The following is a 22,828-nucleotide window of genomic DNA, read 5'->3' as shown; positions in this document are numbered from 1 at the left end:
TCTTACATTCCTGACCTAAACTACACTGTAGTACTGTTAAACAGCTGCTCTCCAGCAGATTTAGTTGTGCCAGAGATGGATAAAATTATCTTTGCATATTCAGTATTTAAGTATTCTGAGCATTATATAAATGTTAGTTATTGTATTTTTAGTGCAAAAAATCAGCAAGCTGAATGAACTGAACTTTAATAATATGAGAGTATGCAGAATGCTTCTACTCCCAACCACACTTCACACACATACACAAGCAGTAGACACATATGAACTCATGAATCGATTTAAATGCTATATTCAGGCTATTTTACCTGTCTTTGCATCTCCTCAATCTGCCGCTGGGGAATGCTTTGCAGAATGCTGTACATTTCAGGCATCTTTTCTTCAGGTATCACAACAGAGGCTCTAAATGCAAAAAAGTGAAGGGAAAAAAGTATAAAAATGCCATATGAGAACATACCAATAGTCCATGTAAATTGGTATCATAACGTGCTAAGCTCTAGAGGTTTCAGAGGAAAGCATAAGTCCCTGTAATGCAATTAATTATTCAATACTAGACCATTGGGAAATTTCTTCGTGACTCCAGCTGCTCAGCCTAAAGGAAATACCCAAAAACTCTGTGGGGTGCATTTGCAGAAGAGCAGCTGCAAGTGGCTACATAGAGGAGTGTGGTCTAATGAATTAAGTATGGACTGGGAGCCAAGAATTCCTGTGTTCTAATTCCAGCTCTATCAATGACTTGGTGTAATTCTGAATAAATCATTTAGGGGAAAAGAGTGTTAAGTGCGTACATTTGTATGTATACAAAATCTCTGCTGTGACTCAGTTACTCACACCTGTAAAACGGGGATACTTCTTTGCCTCACAGGGGTTTGGGAGGTGTAAACTGCTAGAAGTGAATTTAAACAGCTTGCGTGCAAATACAAGTGTGAAAAGGCCAATAATTTTTGTTCTATAGATGAATATCGTGAGCTGCAAGAAACAGGAAATCCAATACCAAGAACTGGATAGTCTGTGCTGCTCACCACCCTCCTTTTGTCCCCTCATTTTCCTGCTCCATTACTTCCTATGCTTGAATACATCCATAGGGTGGACTTCAACTGCCCTGTTTTCAGCATTCTCAATGCAGCCCCCTGCATATTCTGTTCCTTCACTTCTAGGTTGTGAGGTTTCAAGTGGTTTGAATTTACGGAGGGTGCAAACCAATAAGTACGAACCTCTTCCAGTCCAGAACTTCAGAGAAAGGCAAAATATAGGAGTCAGCAATAACAACAGGGACACAGCCAGCCTGAAGTACATCACTTAGCACAGCTTGTCCCAAGCGAGCACCACGCAGAACAATGCAGAATGTGGCTTCCTGTCAGTGAATAGCAACCAGAAAACGAAGATGAAAAAGGGAACAAATATTACATCCCTTTAATTTATACATTCGTTCCCCTCTGAACATACAGGTTTAATGAAATCACCACTCAAGTTTGCTCTCTGCCATCATCATGTTCTGAGTTATCATCGGATTCAAAATAAATGTGCAACTTTATTCTCCACTGGGTGTAAGGTGAAAAATGAGGACTGGATGAACTCATAGGACTTTTCCATCTTGTGTTTTAGTGACCTCATGTCAGAAGTTTAATCCATCAGGAAAGACAAAAGAATGCCAAACCCTTTACAAATCTAACATCTTAATGGCTGACTATGATCATGATTACGGCTCCGATTATGTCATGGAAGTCGCAGACATCACGGAATCCATGACTTCCAGAAACCTCCATGATATTGGGGCACCCCAGCAGCCCAGCAACAGCTGGCAGTAGGAGACCCTCCCGCAGCAGCCCAGCTGCCACAGGCAGCGGGGGCCCCCCCACAGCTCTCGGCCCTTCAGGGGAGTGGGGGATCCCCACACAGCTCCCAGCAACTGGGTCGGGGTGGGGAGCCACAACTCCCAGCCACTTCATGCAGCGGGGCAGGGTGCTGGACCCTCCTCCCTCCCCATTTTGTCAGGGATGTTTTTACTAAAAGTCAGGGACAAGTCACGGCTTCGGTAAATTTTTGTTTATTGTCCGTGACCTGTCCATGACTTTTACTAAAAATACCATGACAAAACTGAAGCCTTAATCATGGTTATTCAGCTGATACAATATATAAATGCTCTGGAATGTCAGTGGAAACACTCTGAGAAACAATTTGCCCTGTGTTGATATATGCATTAGAAAAAAATAGTACTATATAACGCTGTTCGTTAAACAAACATCAGTTATTTTTGCTGGGGAACTGGTTCAGGGACTGGAGTGAGACAAAGATTTTTCACCTCTAGGTCACTGGTTCAAAACTAGCTCAGGATATTAGTAAGTTTTCTGTTTACAATCCAGCTTCCAGAAGACAGTATCCACAGAAACCACCATTCCCATTGGCATTAATTGACAAGTTGGTGGGCAACAAAAGCAGAGAAACAGAGAACCAAGTGGGACATGAAGGCTGAAATATTCTTTCACCTTATAAGTGGCCTTTGCAGGGCAGGGGTGAGGTACATTGGCTAGGCAGCACTGGTGAAGCTTGAGCTGCTGCTGCTATTGTATTAATACTGCACTAACCGGACTTTGTTCCCCGGGGCTGTCAGTCTGGAAGCTTTCTCTAGTTCCAAAAAAAGTCACTCAAAAATTGTTTATAGATTTATTTATTTATTTATTAAGAAAGGATCTAGTGAATCTATTAACCAAGAGCCCAAGACAACAGAAAGAACACGGTATGTGAAGAGGCATATGGACTTTAAGGCCAGAAGAAACCATCATGATCATCTAGTCGGACCTCTTGCACATCACAGGACACAGAACCGCACTCATCCGCTCCTGTAATAGGCCCATAACTTTGGGCTGAGCTACTGAAGTCCTCAAATCTTGATTAAAGGCTTCAAGTTACAGAGAATCCACCACTTACTCTAATTCAAAGCAGCAAGTGACCTGTGCCCCACATTGCAGAGGAAGGCAAAAAACCCAGGGTCTCTGCCAATCTGACCCGGAGGAAAATTCTTTTCCAATACCAAATATTCCAGTCAGTTAGACCACGAGCATGTGGGCAAGACCACGCACCAGACACACAGGAAAGAATTCTCTATATTAATTCAAAGCCTTCTCCATCTAGTGACACATCTCTCCTATTGAAGATATTTGCTAATAGTTGTGGATGGGCCATGAGCCACTGTAGGCAACTTCACCATACCATCCCCTCCATAAATTTATCAAGCTCAGTCTTGAAACAAGCTAGGTTTTTTGCTCCCACAACTTGCCTTGGAAGGCTGGTCCAGAACTTCACTCTTCTGATGGTTAGAAACCGGTGTCTAATTTCGAGCCTGAACTTGTTGGTGGCCAGCTTATATCCACTTGTTCTTGTGTCAACATTGACCCTTAACCTGAGTAACTCCTCTCCCTCCCTGGTGTTTATCCCTCTCTTGTATTTATAGAGGGCAATCAGATCTCCCTTCAGCCTTCACTTTGTTAGGCTGAACAAACCAAGCTCCTTAAGACTCCTCTTGTAAGGTAGGTTCTCCATTCCTCTGTCATCCTAGTCGCCCTTCTCTGCACCTGTTCCAGTTTGAAGTCTTCTTTCTTGAACACAGAAATGCACCAGAAATGCACAGAATTTCAGATGAGGTCTCACCAGTGCCTTGTACAATGGTACAATATTCATATGAGACTATTCATGGCATCCAATTTGCTTTCTGTAGCGGGGCAGTTAAATATGAGAACTCGGAATTAAAAGTCTTTGCTGTCCCCTCACTTGCTTCCCAACAAAGCTGTGAAACCTACGTTCATATCAGGACAGTACTGAGCTGTCCTAAAATCTCAGCCAAGAGAAGATTGCAAAACAGGATGCATTAGCAACCCAGGAGTCTGTTTAATAAGATGACAGTAAAGGGAGTGCAGGAAAGGATGTGCTGGGATCAAATCTCAGACTGTTTTGGGGAGGGTGGAGGAAAAAGGAGCAAAACACATTTTAAAACACAAAAAGAAAAGGAGTACTTGTGGCACCTTAGAGACTAACCAATTTATTTGAGCATGAGCTTTCGTGAGCTACAGCTCACTTCATCAGATGTATGCTGTGGAAACTGCATCAGACTTTATATATACACAGAGAATACGAAAAAATACCTCCTCCCACCCCATTGTCCAGCTGGTAATAGCTTATCTAAAGTGATCATCAGGTGGGCCATTTCCAGCACAAATCCAGGTTTTCTCACCCTCCACCCCCCCACACAAATTCACTCTCCTGCTGGTGATAGCCCATCCAAAGTGACAACTCTTTACACAATGTGCATGATAATAAAGTTGGGCCATTTCCTGCACAAATCCAGGTTCTCTCACCCCCTCACCCCCCTCCCAAAAACCACACACACAAACTCACTATCCTGCTGGTAATAGCTCATCCAAAGTGACCACTCTCCCTACAATGTGCATAATTAAGGTGGGCCATTTCCAGCACAAATCCAGGTTCTCTCACATCCCCCCCACCCCCATACACACACAAACTCACTCTCCTGCTGGTAATAGCTCATCCAAACTGACCACTCTCCAAGTTTAAATCCAAGTTAAACCAGAACATCTGGGGGGGGGGGTAGGAAAAAACAAGAGGAAATAGGCTACCTTGCATAATGACTTAGCCACTCCCAGTCTCTATTTAAGCCTAAATTAATAGTATCCAATTTGCAAATGAATTCCAATTCAGCAGTTTCTCGCTGGAGTCTGGATTTGAAGTTTTTTTGTTTTAAGATAGCGACCTTCATGTCTGTAATTGCGTAACCAGAGAGATTGAAGTGTTCTCCGACTGGTTTATGAATGTTATAATTCTTGACATCTGATTTGTGTCCATTTATTCTTTTACGTAGAGACTGTCCAGTTTGACCAATGTACATGGCAGAGGGGCATTGCTGGCACATGATGGCATATATCACATTGGTGGATGTGCAGGTATACGAGCCTCTGATAGTGTGGCTGATGTTATTAGGCCCTGTGATGGTGTCCCCTGAATAGATATGTGGGCACAATTGGCAACGGGCTTTGTTGCAAGGATAAGTTCCTGGGTTAGTGGTTCTGTTGTGTGGTATGTGGTTGTTGGTGAGTATTTGCTTCAGGTTGCGGGGCTGAAAACACCTACTCGATAGATCACAAGGCAGCAGGTGGAAGACTCTGGGCAGGTCTGGGGAAATAAGAAAAGAGCCCCAGATGTGGACACATGCCCATCTGCCCAGATAACCATTTTTTCTGTCTAGACAAAAGTTACTATAAATATATCTCCTCGTATCATTGCTGTTATCAGCCAGACATTCCAAAGGGAGATGCAGGGCTCTGCAAGGGAAAGTATTTTAACAATCTCTGCATGTGTCAGCTCTCAAGTTAAAAATATTATATCCCTCACCTGCTATCCTTGAATGATACAGTCTACATTAAAGAAGCAAAGTAAAGAGAAATCATTTTCTCTTCTGGATAAAGGTTTACAAATCAGAACTCTTCCCTTCCTCTCACCCTCCTCCACTTGGAAGTTTAAACATCTTTCCAACAAAACATAAAACTGGAGGAAAATTTGTTTTTCTACTGTGCATTTGTTGTTTTATCGTAATTTGTTGAAGTTCAAAGATGGATTACATGCTCGGGGCCAGAGATGGAGTACATTGGAATATTCCCCAACTGGCCAAAGGTATAGTTGGCTTTACCACACTGCATGCTAAAGTACTTCTACTCTGTTTTCGGGGCTTGCCAGAAAACAAGAGTCTGAGAAAGCTTATCTGGTTTTATCTTCATTGACACACCAAAAGCCCTCTGGAAGTTGGGCCAAGGCCATCAAACACATTTCTCCTAGATGTTTCCATAGCTGCATGCTGTCAAATCTTCTCACTTTGTCATGGGTACACAGGGCACTGTGTGGTATTGTTTTTCAAACACTAAACTGCCAACCCCTTTAATTCCTTCAAGTTCATAACACACTTTGGTCCTTCAAGTTCAATGAGTATTTAACTGTAAATTAGAATATAATTTACTTTAAGTATACAACACTCAGTTTAATTAAATGGACTTTTCATTTTCAAATTCTTCCAGCAATTTCACTGAAAATTAAGGAAGCGTGCTATATAAACTAAACAAAAACTCTCTGCTAAGTTAAGCATCATTGGGTCTGTGGGGCTATGCAGGTTAAGCAGCCTTACCTGAAGCACCTGAGGGTAATCAAAGACCTGGTTCTTGTGACAACGTTTACGAACAGAAGGAACTCCCTCTGACAGATTTGTGCACTTGTCCAGGACCAGCACAGACTCTCCGTTCTCAGCCTGAAGAGCCTCCAAGTCAGAACGGTATTCTGGGTGAAGAGCCATCTGGGATGACAGGATGAAGTACCTACGAGGACTGAAAAGTGGAACCAAGGTGACCTGACATTTCCAGGAGTTTTCTCTAAAAATTCTGGAACGCATTTTCCTTCTATCTTGGCACAGCGAAGTCCAGATTTACTTACCGGTTTGACACACCACAAAACTCAGCTTTTTCCCTCCAACGTTTGGGAAGAGAACAGGATGAGAGTTGGAAGGAGTTATTAACTGATACAGCATAATTAAGATTTGGCCAGATTTAATTATAATTGCATGGACAACAGGAAGTAAGAGATAAGCAGCTCAGAGTGATGTACAGATTATTGTAAATTTTATGTCTTGAAAAGTGTACTCTTCATCTGTTTCATAAACTGAAACAAAAATAACTTTGCAACATACTGAGAAAGCCTCTGATGTAAGACTATTGCACTATGTGTTCACTTGGTTATATTTTTACATAATGTTACTGTTTTATTATAAAGAACCTAGAACACTTAGGATGACTGATGCTAGGTTCTTCTGCTTGTAAGCATTTTAGTTAATTTTGTATGGGTGAAAAGTGCTGACAGCCCTGGCACCCTATGTTGATCCACAGAAATAGATATAGTAAGGGCAGTAGTTAGACAAGTTCTCCTCACTGACTCAGTCTTGTGCCTTTGTGTTATCCTGGTAGGACCACTTATAGGATAGAAGTCAGAGTTCAGCATCATGGGCCCATTCAGCCATTGACCTCTGCTGAGACTAACAAATTTATATTTATAATGTAAATTGCTAACATGCTAAATAACTTATTTTAATACCAACATATTCAAAAATGTTCTTTAACAGCTGAGGTCAAAAATGCAGGGATATAGTCCCAATTTAGCTGTTCATGGCTTTAAGCTGTGCAGCTCATTCATGCAGGAGTACAGCACACTGCACCAAAAACACAGTGCTAAAATTTATTCTGATCCTTCATTTAAAAAAATCAGTTAACACGGACTACTCCACTATGTCTGATGCAAGGAAATACACAGTATGTGCCTTCCCCCATGCTGCCCAGAAAACTCAGGAAATATGAGGCCTCTATTTAGGATTCCAATTTCCCTCCACTTGATGGCTGGCTTAAAAAAAAAAACTATACAGCTCTGAAGCACACTTTATAAAGCTGAACTCTGCCCTACCTACCCACCTTACCATCTCCACACCAGCAGTTTTGGCTGCTCCAATTAGACAGTTGAGTTACATGAACTTTTTTCTTTGTAATGCTATTTTTGTAACTTGCAGAGGCTTGCTGGAATATTTACTCCTGGCATCACTGAATGTAAAACTCTGTTTTAGGAACTAAACTATAAAGAAACTAAATCAAACTCTCAATTCAGCTCTTTAAATGAAACAAAAATAAAATTTACCTTACAAGCCAGCACAGCTGTTGGTAAGTGCTAATAATGGCAATGGCCAGCCTGAAGTTGCATAAGGTCGATCATTTTTATGCTTTAATGGTTTAATACCAAAATTCTGGCATAACACTGTTAACATCCCATGACACTAAAACCCTGTGATCCAAGTCTTACTATAAATGGATGTAAAATCCTAATGTATACCAAGCCTGATAGTTTAGAATAATGGTATATAATTGTATCTACCAACCTATGATTGAATTTTGACTGGCTTTCTTTTGTCATTTTTCCCCCACTGCCACCACAAAAGAAAAATAAAATTCATGTGACCAATTGTTTTTAAACTTACATTAATGATGATTGACCACCAGATGGCACTCTACCCAAGCTGTAGCCAACAACCTCTGCCAATAAGTATCAGTGTGCAATGATACATGGTGATTCCAAAATATTCACTAAATCGGTGACTGAGGCACTTGCTCCCAGATACACATCTGTTCTCTGGTGCACTGCAACCAGCCACGCCACCTGGCTGATCATGTGGACATGAACTATGAAGAAGTCTGTACTAAAGAGAGAAACCATAGATGATGAGGTCTACCAGATGCATTTTGTTTCCAATATGGGAACATGATGTTCTTTCCCTCTGTGCTTAAGGTAACAATTTATCAAATGCCAACTTGGATTCACTTAAGTGTCACTGCATTGTTCATATACAAGAATATTTGAAGCAGGCACGTTAAGAGAAAAACACGTACATGAAGATTGCAGAACAACCTTGAGCAGTGGTCGTTTACCTTAGTGTTTGTGACCTGAAATTCAAAATAATTCAGGTTTACAGCCCTCAAAAGACAACAGTAAAAACACTGACATTGTCAGCAGAAGAGTAGGCATAGAGTACTGCCACTCCAGGTAAATTTCTGATCTGAAGTTGACAGCATCCCTTTAACCACTTGGGTGCTGCCTCAAGTACCCAGGATATGCAGGTTAAAAATGCATCATTGTTAGCATTGCCCGATGTAGCAGATATTTCATATGTGAAGGGAGTGATCATCACACAAAGGACTGGGTTATATTCATGGCTCTGTATCTGTTTTGCTGTGACATGTGAACAAGTCACTTGAGTTTACTGCCTCAGTTTACTCATCTGTTAAACAGGTAAGTAAGGCTTCATAGTCGAGTGCTTTCGGCTGCTCAGATAAAAGGTATTATGAACACCAATATTAAAAAAAAAAATCAGATTAATAGATTTTAAGGCCAAAAAGGACAGTTATATCATCTAGTCTGACCTTTTGTACATTACAGGCTAAAGGATTTCACCCAGTTACTCCTGTACTGAGCCCAATAATTTGTATTTGACTAAAATAGATATTCCAAAAAGGCAACCAGTCTTAATTTGGAGACATTAAGAGATGAAGAATCCACCACTTTCCTTGGTTGTCTGTTCCAATGGGTTAATACCCTCACTTAAAAATGTGTGTTTTATTTTTAATTTGAAATTGTCTGGCTTTAACTTCCAACCATTGGTTCTTGTTATGCCTTTCTCCAATAAATTAAAGGAGCCCATTAGTATCCAGAAATTCTCCTCATCAAAGTACCCAAATACTAATCAACTCTCTTGCTGATCTACTAAACAGAATGAGCTCTTTAAGTGCGTCACTTTTTCTAGCCTTCTAATTATTTGTGTCTTTTATGCACCCTCACCAAGTTTAACGTCTTTTTAAAATGTGGACCACCAGAATTGGACACAGTATTCCAATTATCAGTCTCAACAATGCCATATACAGAAGTAAATTCCCTCCCTACTCCTACTCACTATTCCCCTTTTACACACCCAAGGCTGCATTTCCCCTCCTTTTTTGCCACAGCATTGCAATGGAAGCTTATGTTGAATTGTTTGTCCACTAAATCCTGTTCAGAGTCACCGCTTTCCAAGATATAGTCCCCCATTCTGTATGTATGGCATACATTCTTTGTTCCTAGATGTATAATCTTGCATTTGGCTGTATGAAAACATTTTGTTTGAATAGGCCCAGTTTACCAGGCAATCCATATTTCTCTGAATAACTGCTCTACCCTCATTATTTACCATTTCTCTAGTCTTTATATCGCCTGAAAATTTTATCAACAATGATTATATATTTTTAATCCCAGCACAACTCCACTAGAAACACGCCCATTTGAAGATGACCACCACTGCAATCTCTGGAGTGGGGCCAGCCAAAAGGAATTATGCTTCATTCCATGTAAGTATCACCTACATAGGTCTCAGACAGCCACTGGTGAGGGAACATGCCTATAGTCTAACAGCAATCCCTCCCACCAATCCCCAGCACATAAGAATCAGATCAGACCAAAGGTCCATCTAGCCCAGTATCCTGTCTTCCAACAGTGGCCAATGCCAGGTGCCCCAGAGGGAATGAACAGAACAGGTAATCATCAAGTGATCCAGCCCCTGTTGCCCATTCCCAGCTTCTGGCAAACAGAGGCTAGGGACACCATCCCTTCCCATCCTGGCCAATAGCCATTGATGGACCTATCTTCCATGAATTTATCTAGTTCTTTTTTGAACCCTGTTATCGTCTTGGCCTTCACAACATCCTCTGGCAAAGAGTTCCACAGGTTGAGTGTGCATTGTGTGAAAAAATACGTCTTTTTGTTTGTTTGAAACCTGCTGCCTATTAATTTCATTTGGTGACCCCTAGTTCTTGTGTTAAGAGAAGGAGTAAATAACACTTCCTTATTTACTTTCTCCACACCAGTCATGATTTTATCATAGACCTCTATCATAGCCCCCCTTAGTCGTCTCTTTTCAAGCTGAAAAGTCCCAGCCTGATTAATCTCTCCTCATACAGCAGCCGTTCCATACCCCTAATAATTTTTGTTGCCCTTTTCTGAACCTCTTCCAATATATCTTTTTTGAGATGGTGCGACCACATCTGCACACAGTATTCAAGATGTGCGTGTACCATGGATTTATACTCACAAACCTATAACAACACTTCTGTTATTACCATTTCTTACAAACCTGCCCAGTGCCATAAGCAAGTCTGAAGTTACATCTAGATGCTAACACCCCACATATTTAACAAGTTAGCGAATGCAAGCAGTTCAATTCACCAGGATCAGCTTACCCTGGTCGCCTTTCTGGCAGCTCCACCTCTACAGACAGAGGGCTGTAAACAGGAATACTGACATCGTAGCCTTGTCGATAGGTCCATGTGGAGAATCCTCCTCCAGCCAACAGGGCTCTGACAGTTTAAGGAAATGAAAAGACTGTGAATGGAGCACATCGGATATTACGTTTAAATTCCAGGTCATGGTACTTTGTCGTCACGCCTAGCACATCAGCTGGCTTTTCCGCTTTGAGGTGTCAGTGTCTGTAGCACTTTAATCAGCGGCTTTCCCATGAAAGTTTATTTTAACTTATCCCAGCTGCAGTACAAAACAAAAGGGAACTGTGAACATTTCTTTAATATGCAGTTATACTGGCTCAGAACTAAAAGACACCAAACTCCCACAAAGGACCAGCCTGGTTTGGGTGCCCCAGAATAGCTTTGATAATTTAAGAGGTGGTACTCTTCTCTTTGAATCTTCACTGAACCAGTGTTTCCACTGGTTTTTGGGGCACAGGGCTGGTAGAGGTGGTGTATTTTGGATGAGATGGTCCTGATCACTTGTAGTCATTAATGATCCTGTTGTCATAGCTACATTTCAGTTTGAGGAATTACATCCTAAATTCCTTCTATCAGTTTAGCTCAACACCAAACTCCTCAGTTCCTGCCTTACTTTTTGTCTGATGTTGCTCTGAACCATTAGAGGCAACCTGAGTTTCAGATATAGGTGTAGTGATTTTGTATTTCTTAAAACACAAAGATTCTTCAGGACCGAAGGCTCTATAGAATTGTTAACTATTGTATTTCAGAATACACCACATAAAATAGTAAGTTTACTTAGATTTTACCTTAAGGAAAATGATATAAATGGCAAACACAATGACAGAAGATAAGCCATATGCTCTGAAACAAACCTCAGAGCAGATGAAGCTTGTAGTACTGTCTACTGAGAAACAGAAGAGTAAAAAAAGATGGTTATCATAGAACAATAGAAATGTATGGCTGGAAAGGATCTCGAGAGGTCATCTAGTCCAGCCCCGTGTTGAGAGAGGATCAAGTATGCCTAGATCATTCCTGACAAGTTTCTGTAGAATCCCCATCATTGAAGATTTTTAAAAATAGGTTAGGAAACTTCCCTACATTTAGAGCCCTGAAAGTCTGCAGATATCTGCTTTATAGCCATGGATATCCACAGACCATGTTTGCAGATGGATGCAGATACAAATTTTATATCTAGAGCCCTGTGGATATCTGCGGATCACATACAGATACAAATTTTGTATCCGTGTAGGGCTCTACCTATATGAAGATACAATGTATCCTCCCAATGGGAATGCCTTGACTGTCATGCAGATAGTCCATCTGTGGCTTTTCCTGTATAGGGCAACCTTGCCAGACAGAAGTCAAGAGCTTTAAGGACTGGAAAAGAACATGTAGGAGAAAAAATAATGAATCTTTCATATTTCCAGCAGAAATTTGAACTCTACTGTATTACACATTTGCTATTCCTGACTCAGCTTCTTTGAAATATGCTAGTAGAAAAAGACCACCTTTCAGTCCCCACTTCACCCCCAGTGGCCGAGTGACACAATGAATGCATTGCCCTAATTCAGAAAATCCTGGATTCAACTTCTTTCAGTCAGCCTTCCTGAACGGTTCATTACATCCAGTCATTCACTACAGAACGCTTGAAATTGTCGTAGGGATACTGGTTCTGCTCAAATTACCGTACAAAGTAATTTACATTGTGGAAAAATATGTATTTTTCCAATTCCAGTTCCACCCATTTTCTGGAGAAAAGGAGCAGAACATGACATACCACTGTACTAGGCAGTACTGAAAGAATCCTGAGGAGCAGCATTCATTGTCTGGAACGATTAAGATGATTATGGATGGTAGCCATATTACCTCAAGCTGGGGTATTGTCATAGTTCACTAGCTAAGCAGGGATATGTCTTGTCAGTACTTGAATGGGAGACATCCAAAAAATGCCAGGGTGCAACAGGAAGCAATACTGATGATTCATGAGGTGGCTCTTGTCATATATAAAGGGAAGGGTAACCACCTTTCTGTGCACAGTGCTATAAAATCCCTCCTGGCCAGAGGCAACATCCTTTAATAACTTTAATAACTTTAATGCTTTAATAACCTTGAAGTTTCAAAAGGATGCTTCACTGCCGTCCTAAACAGTAGCGTGGAGTTGTTCTGTGCTATTAAAAAAGCTACCACCCTTTACTCCAGATATCGCTGCACTGCAGTGGTGATGAAAGCAAAATATATTTAGTTTGTGAAGTGCTTTGAGAGTTCTGAGTTCAAGATGAAAGGCGCTATAGAAATACAAGAGATTTTGAACTTGCAGTTCTGTATAGGTAATCAAACCCAAACATACCAGCACTGGCTAATTAGACATTACAGAGAAAGAGGTTATTTGAGCACAGGATGAAAAATTAAAAAGGTGCTGAGTGAGAATTCAGGTTCCAAAGCCAGTGTTTATTTTGGATTGCAATGCCTGACCTTTAGTCATTGTGTGTCGAATGTTGCTGTGACTATTTCTCACCCTTCAAATTTCATGTTCCTGGTCTCATTCACATTAATCCAATTGCAAGGCAAGGAATGAAAAATTGGATTTGGCTCATGTCTTGCTCCTCTCGCGTTTTTACACCCAGGTTATTTTTATCCCTTAATGAGAAAACTGCAACCAGATTGTTTTAATTGGATCCGGTGCATGACATGACGGCACCTCATCAGCCTTGAGAAAGCAGGTGTGCATCACACAAACTTTTACCAAAATAAACCCACAGGAACCAATACCAGTTAAATAACTCCACTCAGATTTTCATCATGCAGTGCAGTAAGAGAATCAAGATATTAACCTCTAGAGTACTAAAGACAAGTAGTCTTTAACTTGCATTGAACTAAAGATGAGTGAACATGTTCTCAGTTCCTTTTTCCTCCCTTCCACCCCCCTTCCACCCCACCCTAACCTCTTCCCAGTCACTGATAGTTTTTGTACTTTTTGAAGTGAAAAAAGCGGTCTGCATTCCCATCTGCTGTAAGTTTTCTTGTTCATGTCCCATACTTACCCTGGAGCATCACCAGTTCTCTCCCCAGTCTTGTAAACCCACCCTCCTAAACATCAGTGCTGGGATGTAAACAGCAGTTAAAAAAAGTCACTGTGTAACCGATTAAGAATTTATCGGTTAAACGTTTAACCAGGGAACTAGGAGTGCGGGAGCTGCTATAGCACCCCCATGTTTTACACAGCCCCCTGCTGCCAGAATCCCTCCCGACTGCCAGGCCCTGGGGCAGCAGTGGAGTCCTGGGCTCCAGCCAGCTGCAGAGTTTAATTGTTAACCGAAACCGATAAGACTGATGCTTACCAGTTAAACTTTTACATCCCTAATGAGTGCCCAATTCAACACTTAATTCAAGAACTAACAGCAAGGAGGCAGGCTACCTGGGGACTTGTTAGGTAGGGTTTCCTTCTATAGACTAGGTTTAGGTTTACCCCAAGAAAAAGTTCTGAATTGCCTTGTCTCCCAGCTAATGGAAAACTTTCTTCATCCCTATGATAGCACCACTATATTACCTGATAAAAAATTGTCAGGAGAGTCTGTTTTCCAGGCATTAAGGCTAGAAGACTACATATTCTACAACACTGTCAGCAAAGCAGTTTCTGTACCAATTAAAACACATTACTTAGTACTGACAACCCATGTTTCCATCTTCAAGGTCATGAAATCAAAAGCTTTTAAGCTGCCTTCTGGAAATTCTGATATTAGTTTTAAAGCTCTAACAAAAAAAAAAAAAAACTAGTGAGGTAACCTAGCTAAAAATTTTCCAGCTACAGGAATACCATAAAAGACATCACTACTCTTCTCTGCGCAAAAGGTCTTATTTTACCCAGATTAATGTTCAGCACTGAATCAACACAACATATTTGTCATATTTCATGAACCTTACAATGCACTGTTTTGGGGCCACATACCAGATTTGGTACATGCCAAAGAAATAAAGTAGACTCTCTGTGCAAGCTTCCCAGACAGCACCAATGTATACTTTAATGTTGACCTGCTGCACTCCTAGGAAGTCTAGTCCTAGAGCCTTACAGAGACTACTAATGCATTTCATTCTTGACCTTCAACTCTGTACAGCTGGTCTTGTTAGATCTGAACTGAGGTCTTCAAAAGTGAAAGCCTCGTGTAATAACGCCTACCACTTAGGCTCTCTGAAGATATTCTGACTACAAACAAATGTGTCACTGATGGCAAGTCTTACCAAAATGGAGAGTCATGATTTGTTACATAGGACTCATGACTTTCTGTTGCAACAAAGCAGTTTCTTTCACTCTTGTCTGATCCTGTTCCCCCTGTAACTAATAGATCTCAGAGGATTCAGAGCTACCTGACTTCTCCCAGTAGTATGGCATATGCTTAAAACAAACACCTACTGAAATAATATATTTCCTGTGTTTGAAGTCCAAGACACACAAGGTCAATTTCAAATGGATGCCTGATACAAAAGAGGTTAATAAAACAAAGTTGTGAAGCACATAGTAAATCTATTGCATTAATTCAACAGATCTATTCCTTTCATAGGTACCGCTGCTATTATATATTATGTATCAAAACAGAGCATTCCATTAAACAGAATACAAATGAAATGAAAACCTCTCAAAATGATAGAATTTAAGAGAACTCGAGTGTGAGAGAGAGAAGTTACATGTTTAACAAGTTTTGACTGTAAAAGAGTTATGCTTGACTGCCCTCTTCAGGCCAAGTTTGTGTCAAATACACCTAACATATTTTGTTTTTCTCTTTTCTGACTGCAACTACAGTTTAAGATCAGTCAAGTCACTCCAAGAAGTATACTGAACACTGCAGAGAAAATCTACTCTGTTTTGGAATAAAAAGATAATCTGTTGCCTATGTTGCAAACAAATCAAGATCTAAAAATCCAGCCACATTCTGCCTCTCATGCTATCATCGGTAGTAAAGATCCTGTAATCATATTTTAGCCAGAATTTTGCTGATCATGTGGCAGAAGAGGTCCATCTTGCTCTCTAATTGCTGTATTGGTTTTGTAAGGCCTACTGCATGTGGGTCAGTGAAGCAAAAAGATTTACTTTTTTAAGCTTAATATAGTTGGAAATTTCTTCCCTTTCCCATATTTCTTCCTAAAGCGTCTGTTCTTTATTATACCTATGTTCTTCATATCCTTGTTCCCTCTTTTCCCCTTCCCAGAATGCCTGTAGAGGAACCTACTCTACAACTAACAATTAAGATAAGAGTTCAAAACTACTAATTTCCTGGCAGTAATTTTCAAAATGCACAAACCAGAGAAGGATAGAGAAAACCAACAGTATTAAAGTCAGCGATAAATTACTCGATCAGTGTAATTCCTGAAATCTCTCAGGTTTCAGAGTAACAGCCGTGTTAGTCTGTATTCACAAAAAGAAAAGCATCCGATGAAGTGAGCTGTAGCTTACGAAAGCTTATGCTCAAATAAATTGGTTAGTCTCTAAGGTGCCACAAGTACTCCTTTTCTTTTTTTGAAATCTCACACACACACAACAAATCAAGCTCTGGTGTCAAAATTATCACATTCAATGCTGAGTCAGCTAGAATGGCAATACTGTTTCTTTTGAATACAAAGCAGAAGCAGCCAAACTTTGCCCAGCAGAGGCAGCTAGAGAGAAGCCCAAGAATGGCTCCTAATTTGAATTAAATGGAACACACTCAGTCATTCTTCATCTTCACTGAGATGAACCTGTGGAGGCTACAGGTCTAAGCACAGAATGCTTCACCTTGATCAGAGGAGCCTAGCAGCTCAGATCAAGACGGAGCATTGATAGCTGCAATATTACCATGGGCCACACTCCCTGTGAATTTAAGGATGAGCAACATTGTAGAATGTCATGGGCAAACAGTTTTCCTCTCAACTTAAAGAAGCTAGCCAGTCCATCTCCTATCAAAACAGGGTAAGACATACTCCACCTATGTAAGACTCAGGAATTGTAGCATTTGCATTAGGACTACCAAGAGTTCTGAGCCCCACTTCCTCTTTAAAGACATTTTATCCCACATACGCCGCCCTCCAATGTACTCAAAGAAGCAGCATGATGCCTACCTATCTCTGGGAACATCCAGTGCTGTGTTGTAGTCAGGTGGCCCCCCAGGTAGCATGTTGAACAACAGATGGTTTGTGCCTCGATCCCACCTAAAGAGAAGAAATCATTAAAGCCAGTTAGAGAGCTGTTCCCTGAGACATGGATGCCAGACTCTCCCAAATTCTGATCTCAGCTCTGACCAGGGCTCACTGCAGAACTTTTCCCATCACTAACCTTATCCTTTCCAGCTCTAACTTTATGATTCACACAGTAAGGTTTCTGTAGGTACCTGGATAACTGTGCCAAGGCTTGAGCAGTTTCCTTGATGCGGAGCGTGTTCTGGTTCAGCACATCTATGGACGGCACAAAGAGGCAGGCCCGGTTGACATCATCTGTGTAGAAGTCACTGTCAGAGATAGCAGTCAGCAGCTCGTTGTACTCCCGAGAGATAGTGTTGCTAACCAGCATCCCATACTCATCCACATATTTCTTCAGTGAATAGATATAGACCTTGATCTTGTTTTTGGGGTTGAAGCCACAGCGATAGACATCAAAGCAGGTGTGCATCCTACAGCTGAGGTCTCCCCGTTCTGGGATGGGGCTCTCAGCAGGAAGCTTGACTACAGGCACATCATGGACACTGCGCTTCTCCACTGTCCAATCACTGGATGACTCAATGGAGTGTGGCCAGAACTGGAACATACCTGTGGCTATAAGGCCAAGCAGGACAATGGAAAAAAGTGTGATGTAGTAGATGCGGTGCTTGGTCTTCATTCTTGGGATGAGGGCTGGACCCCGGGTGTTATATTTGGCTGACGCACACATAATGGAACTAGCCACTTCTACCTCGTGTCTCTAAAGGATGGGGAGACAAATGCACAAGGTAAGAACAGGGACAATTTTAAGTTTGCTAGAAGAGACACAGGTATCACAAAGAACAGGAACGGCAGGGCAGAAAAATATTCAGCTCCCTTTTGGGAAGGCTCCTTTGCCTCAGAGGATTGCACTGACATTCTTCAGATATTCATGTCTTCCATTGGAATGTCAAGTGCTTGCTACCCTCTGTTTCAGGGATGACACTTGGAAGCACCAACACGAAACAGGTATTTGCTGGGACCAACAAAAGCATACTGGGACCACAGACCAACATCCTTATAAAATAGTTCAACCAAACTGTTAGCAACCATCATGTCAGAATAACAAACGGGCCTGAGCTTTAAAAAAAAATAAAATCAGATAGATAGGAAAAGTCATTATATAGGTCCCACCCAGTCCATCTCCCAGAGTTTTCCCAATGTACGTTTTCTAGTATTGTGTGCTCAAGGACTGAGGAAAGGCAGTTAAATCTACATTAAGTATATAAACTGAGGGAGCAGGGGAATGTCCAATGCCAAACTTAACCTTATTCAACTCTGATTAATGGATAAGTGTCATTGACATGCAGTTTTGGGCAAATAAAGAGTATCATACAGGACTCGCAATCAAGGTGCAGTCACTAATCTAGGGTGCGTTGTAAAAAAAAAAAAAAAAGTCTACAGTAATCCTGTATAAACATCACCTGTCCACCCTGTGTGGACTAGAAAGATACTAAAGTACTTTTTGTAAGAGTAGGTGATTGCCCTGGTGTTCTTGGCAAACGTGCTCTTCCACCCAAGTGCAGCATCAGCTGGTGTTCTCCCAACACTGAAGAGGCACTTCAGTAGTGCTATGTGTATATCCTTGTGAAATACTTTGGGATGAAAAGCACAATATGAATATAAAAAACATTAACTGTAGCTGGGGACTGATATTTTCCAGGACTGATCATGTAGGTTAGTTTTTGTGCTTTTAAAATTCTGGTTACTAAACAAAGCCAACTTGTAAACTTCAGGGTGAAGGAACAGCAACTCGAGAGAGACACATAATCAAACTATGTTTGTTAGATATATAGGGTGTTTTGGTTTTTGGGTTCCAACATAGCTAGAACTCAAAACTTCTCACAATAAGGAAACTGATCATGGCTCCAATTTGTAAACTGTTCACAGCAGCAAATTTTTGCAACATGTTATCAGTGCTTTGCTCCACTAGAGCATGGCTGACAATCATATATTCTTCCTTTTGTGGAAAAGTGTAGAGGGCCATTTTTGAGAACTAAAAGAGAAATTTAATGGGCAAATGTTAGCCAAACAGAAATTATACAAACAACAACAAACCACCACCACCAAACATGAAGAAATAGAAGAGTATGTCAAAAACAACAGTTTTTACCAGAGAACGTTGGGACAGAAGTTGTTTGCAATTTGAAGTGATATCTTGCTCTGCTGTGTAAGTGCTGTTTTATACACCACTTAAGAAGTTGTCAACTTTTAATGCTTCAGGTCAAACTAGGTTCACTTTCTGATTTCAATTAAATAGTTTTGCCAGCCTACTGATGAACACTCAGCAGATAAAAGACTGAAGTCATAGTGTAGCCAGGAAAAGATCAGGAATTTCACAGTATTACTGTCAGTATTATTGCCCAAGATCTTCTATGTTTCTTCTGCCTTCTAGTCAACTTATTCCCTCACTCCCCCATACATTGCTGGAATCATCTGATTTATCACAGATATAATACATTTGTGACAGGATCTTGAGTCACTGAGAAAGACTGCTTTTTCCCTCAGTCTCAGACAAGGAACTATTTATTCATTTTTACACACTGCATAATTAATCTCTAGAACTCACTGCCACCAGATAAAGGCAAAGTACTTAAAAGTATTCAAAAAGGAATTAGACATGTATAGGATAATAAGAATTAACACAGTTACATTAGAAACCATTGAAAAAAATTAAGAAAAAATATTAGCCTCTCTGTTTCAGGGCATCAAAGATAAAATATCAATTATTAGGAAGAAGCTTCCCCTATCAACAGGCTATCCCATAACCATTCATGAACATACCCTTTAATTGAATTTTCCCTAACTCTAGACTTCCTAGGCATTACAGGGTTGCTTCCATCTTCCTCTGAAGCAAGCGGTACTTGTTTCTACTAGATGGATACTAGTTTAGACAGACCTCTGGTCTGATTCAGCTTCGTATCTCCCTCCCATGTTCCTAAAAACTATGAACCTTGAGTTGAGTGTGGGAATGAGTTTCTGGAGAATTCTCAGATTACAATTTTAGAAAATTGTTAGGTTATAACCCCTTATCACTCTCAAGTTGTCAAAGAACAGGCCTAGCACTAGCCTGGTTAGCCCAGAAAGCCTTGGTTAAAATCAAACTTCTCCACAAAAGCATTTCACACTTCAAGACTCCACACAGAGATGCATCCATACAAGAAAAGTTGAGGGAGCGGAATGACACTTCAGCAGTACTGAGAAACACTAACAGGAGAATTGAAAGTAAGTGGGTGATAGGTTCCCCCCCTCAGTGATTTCTCGTGCACCTCCCAACACAAGATTTAAAATCAGTTTCAACCCATATTAACAACAGAGGGTAAAAGAGATGTGGTTTAGGGTCCGCCCACATGTAATAAGAAAAAAGAAAAAAGTCTTTAAAATAATAGGAATTATGGCTAGACAAGTGCCTTACTTCAGTACAAGTTTCCAGAGGAGCACAGCACCTGAACAGTGAATCCTCCCCTTATGCGAGTCCCAGTTTCTCCTCACAGTCACAGATACAGCACACCACACGATCCATTGTCTACAGCCAAGCTCTAAGATACAACCACATTTGCTCCAATCCCTCAAACAGAGACAAACACCTACAAGGTCTCTATCAAGCATTCTTAAAACTACAATACCCACCTGCTGAAGTGGAAAAAAAAAAAAAAAAGATTGACAGAGCCAGAAGAGTACCCAAAAGTCACCTACTACAGGACAGGCCCAACAAAGAAAATAACAGAACGCCACTAGCTGTCACCTTCAGCCCCCAACTAAAACCTCTCCAGCGCATCATCAAAGATTTACAACCTATCCTGAAAAATGATCCCTCACTCTCACAGATCTTGGGAGACACACCAGTCCTCACTTACAGACAGCCCCCCAACCTGAAGCAAATACCCACCAGCAACCACACACCACTCAACAAAAACACTAACCCAGGAATCTATCCTTGCAACAAAGCCCGATGCCAACTCTGTCCACATATTTATTCAAGTGACACCATCATAGGACCTAATCACACTAGCCACGCCATCAGGGGCTCGTTCACCTGCACATCTACCAATGTGATATATGCCATCACGTGCCAGCAATGCCCCTCTGCCACGTACACTGGCTAAACCGGACAGTCTCTACGCAAAAGAATAAATGGACACAAATCTGACATCAGGAATCATAACATTCAAAAACCGGTAGGAGAACACTTCAACCTCTCTGGCCACTCAGTAATAGACTTAAAGGTGGCAATTTTGCAACAGAAAAGCATCAAAAACAGACTCCAACGACAGGTTTCAGAGTAACAGCCGTGTTAGTCTGTCTTCGCAAAAAGAAAAGGAGTACTTGTGGCACCTTAGAGACTAACCAATTTATTTGAGCATGAGCATTCAACGAGAAACTGCTGAGCTTGAATTAATATGCAAACTAGATGCCATTAACTTGGGTTTGAATAGAGACTGGGAGTGGCTGGGTCATTACACATATTGAATCTATTTCCTTATGTTAAGTATCCTCACACCTTCTTGTCAACTGTCTAAATGGGCCATTTTGATTATCACCACAAAAGTTCTTTTCTCCTGCTGATAATGGCTCATCTTAATTAATTAGCCTCTCACCGTTTGTATGGTAACTTCCAACTTATCTGTGTATGTGTGTGAGTGTGTATATCTTACTATATGTTCCATTCTATGCACCCAATGAAGTGGGCTGTAGCCCACAAAAGCTTAGTCTCTAAGGTGCCACAAGTCCTCCTTTTCTTTTGGCGGATACAGACTAACAGGGCTGGTACTCTGATACCTGTCAGAAATGTAAGGGAGCAAGGGGCTGAACGCCTCCGGCTGGCGATGCACACCCTGAACGTCTTCTCCCGCCTGCCCTGCCAGGCCGCTGGACACATCAGTTTCCCCGCCCCCCCCCCCCCACGCCCGCCCGCCCTCCCGGTGACAGGCCTCCCCCTGCCTGGCTTGGAGCTGGCTACCTCCCTGAGCCGCTGGGCCAGCGCGCCCGTACCCCCTTGTCCCTCCCGGCGGCAGAGGCGCAGGCCCCCTCCGCCCCGGAACGCCAGGGCCCGGCCCCCAGCCAGCAGCCCGGCTCCCCGCCCCCAGCTCGCCCCCCGGCCTCACCTCAGCCAGCAGCGGCGCAGGCTCAGGGCCTCATGTCAGACCGAGCGGCCCCCTCCAGTGGCACGTCCGGGGCCCTGGGCCGGCGCTCGGAGCAGCTGCCGGCGCAGAGCTACCTACCCAGCCGCCGGGCCAGGGCTCAGAGCGCATGCGCGGGAGGGACGGTTTCCCCGCGCATGGCAGCTACTGGCACAGCCACCTGTGTCTGCAACCTGACGTAGAGGGTGCGCACGCGCAGTAAGAGTACCTCGCTGGCCCCAGGGATAAGCCGCATGTGGCTCTGCGCCTTCCCGCGCCTACTCCAGGGCCGGGAGGCGGCCCCGACGCACCGCGAACCGGCGGCGGTGGGGTTGGACGTCGCCGGCAGCAATTCTGTATGGAGCAAGAGTTGGGGGACACGGCTGGGGCCAGCGGAGATCAGAGGGGCAGGATAGCTCAGTGGTGTGAGCAATGGGCTGCTAAACCCAGGGATGCGAGTTCAATCCTTGAGGGGGCCATTGAGCGATCTGGGGGCAAAAATTGGGGCATGGTCCTGCTTTGAGCAGAGGGGTTGGACTAAATGACCTCCTGAGGTCCCTTCCAACCCTGATATTCTATGATAGGGGTACAGGGTTGCCAAGTCCCCAGGAATTAAAGATTATGTCATGT

The 22,828-nt window shown here is 42.1% G+C and overlaps 1 protein-coding gene across 1 annotated transcript in view; it reads right to left on the bottom strand.

Moving 5' to 3' along the window:
- Positions 1-22,342, bottom strand: part of EXT2 (exostosin glycosyltransferase 2) — a 106,536-nt gene extending 84,194 nt beyond the window's left edge. The window contains exons 1-7 of the mRNA XM_084631674.1: positions 22,184-22,342; positions 17,234-17,797; positions 16,965-17,054; positions 10,854-10,970; positions 6,185-6,380; positions 1,212-1,351; positions 306-399 (exon numbers count right to left, since the gene is read on the bottom strand). Coding sequence (XP_084487800.1) covers positions 306-399; positions 1,212-1,351; positions 6,185-6,380; positions 10,854-10,970; positions 16,965-17,054; positions 17,234-17,769 — 1,173 coding nt within the window. The 5' untranslated portion in view covers positions 17,770-17,797; positions 22,184-22,342. The remainder of the gene's footprint in view (positions 1-305; positions 400-1,211; positions 1,352-6,184; positions 6,381-10,853; positions 10,971-16,964; positions 17,055-17,233; positions 17,798-22,183) is intronic.
- Positions 22,343-22,828: the final 486 nt, after the last annotated feature.

The sequence above is a fragment of the Lepidochelys olivacea genome, assembly GCF_965140295.1.
Source record: "Lepidochelys olivacea isolate rLepOli2 genome assembly, chromosome: 6".
Classification (NCBI taxonomy): domain Eukaryota; kingdom Metazoa; phylum Chordata; order Testudines; family Cheloniidae; genus Lepidochelys; species Lepidochelys olivacea.
The sequence above is the reverse complement of the archived record's forward strand: the minus strand, read 5'-3'. Positions and strand labels throughout refer to the sequence as shown.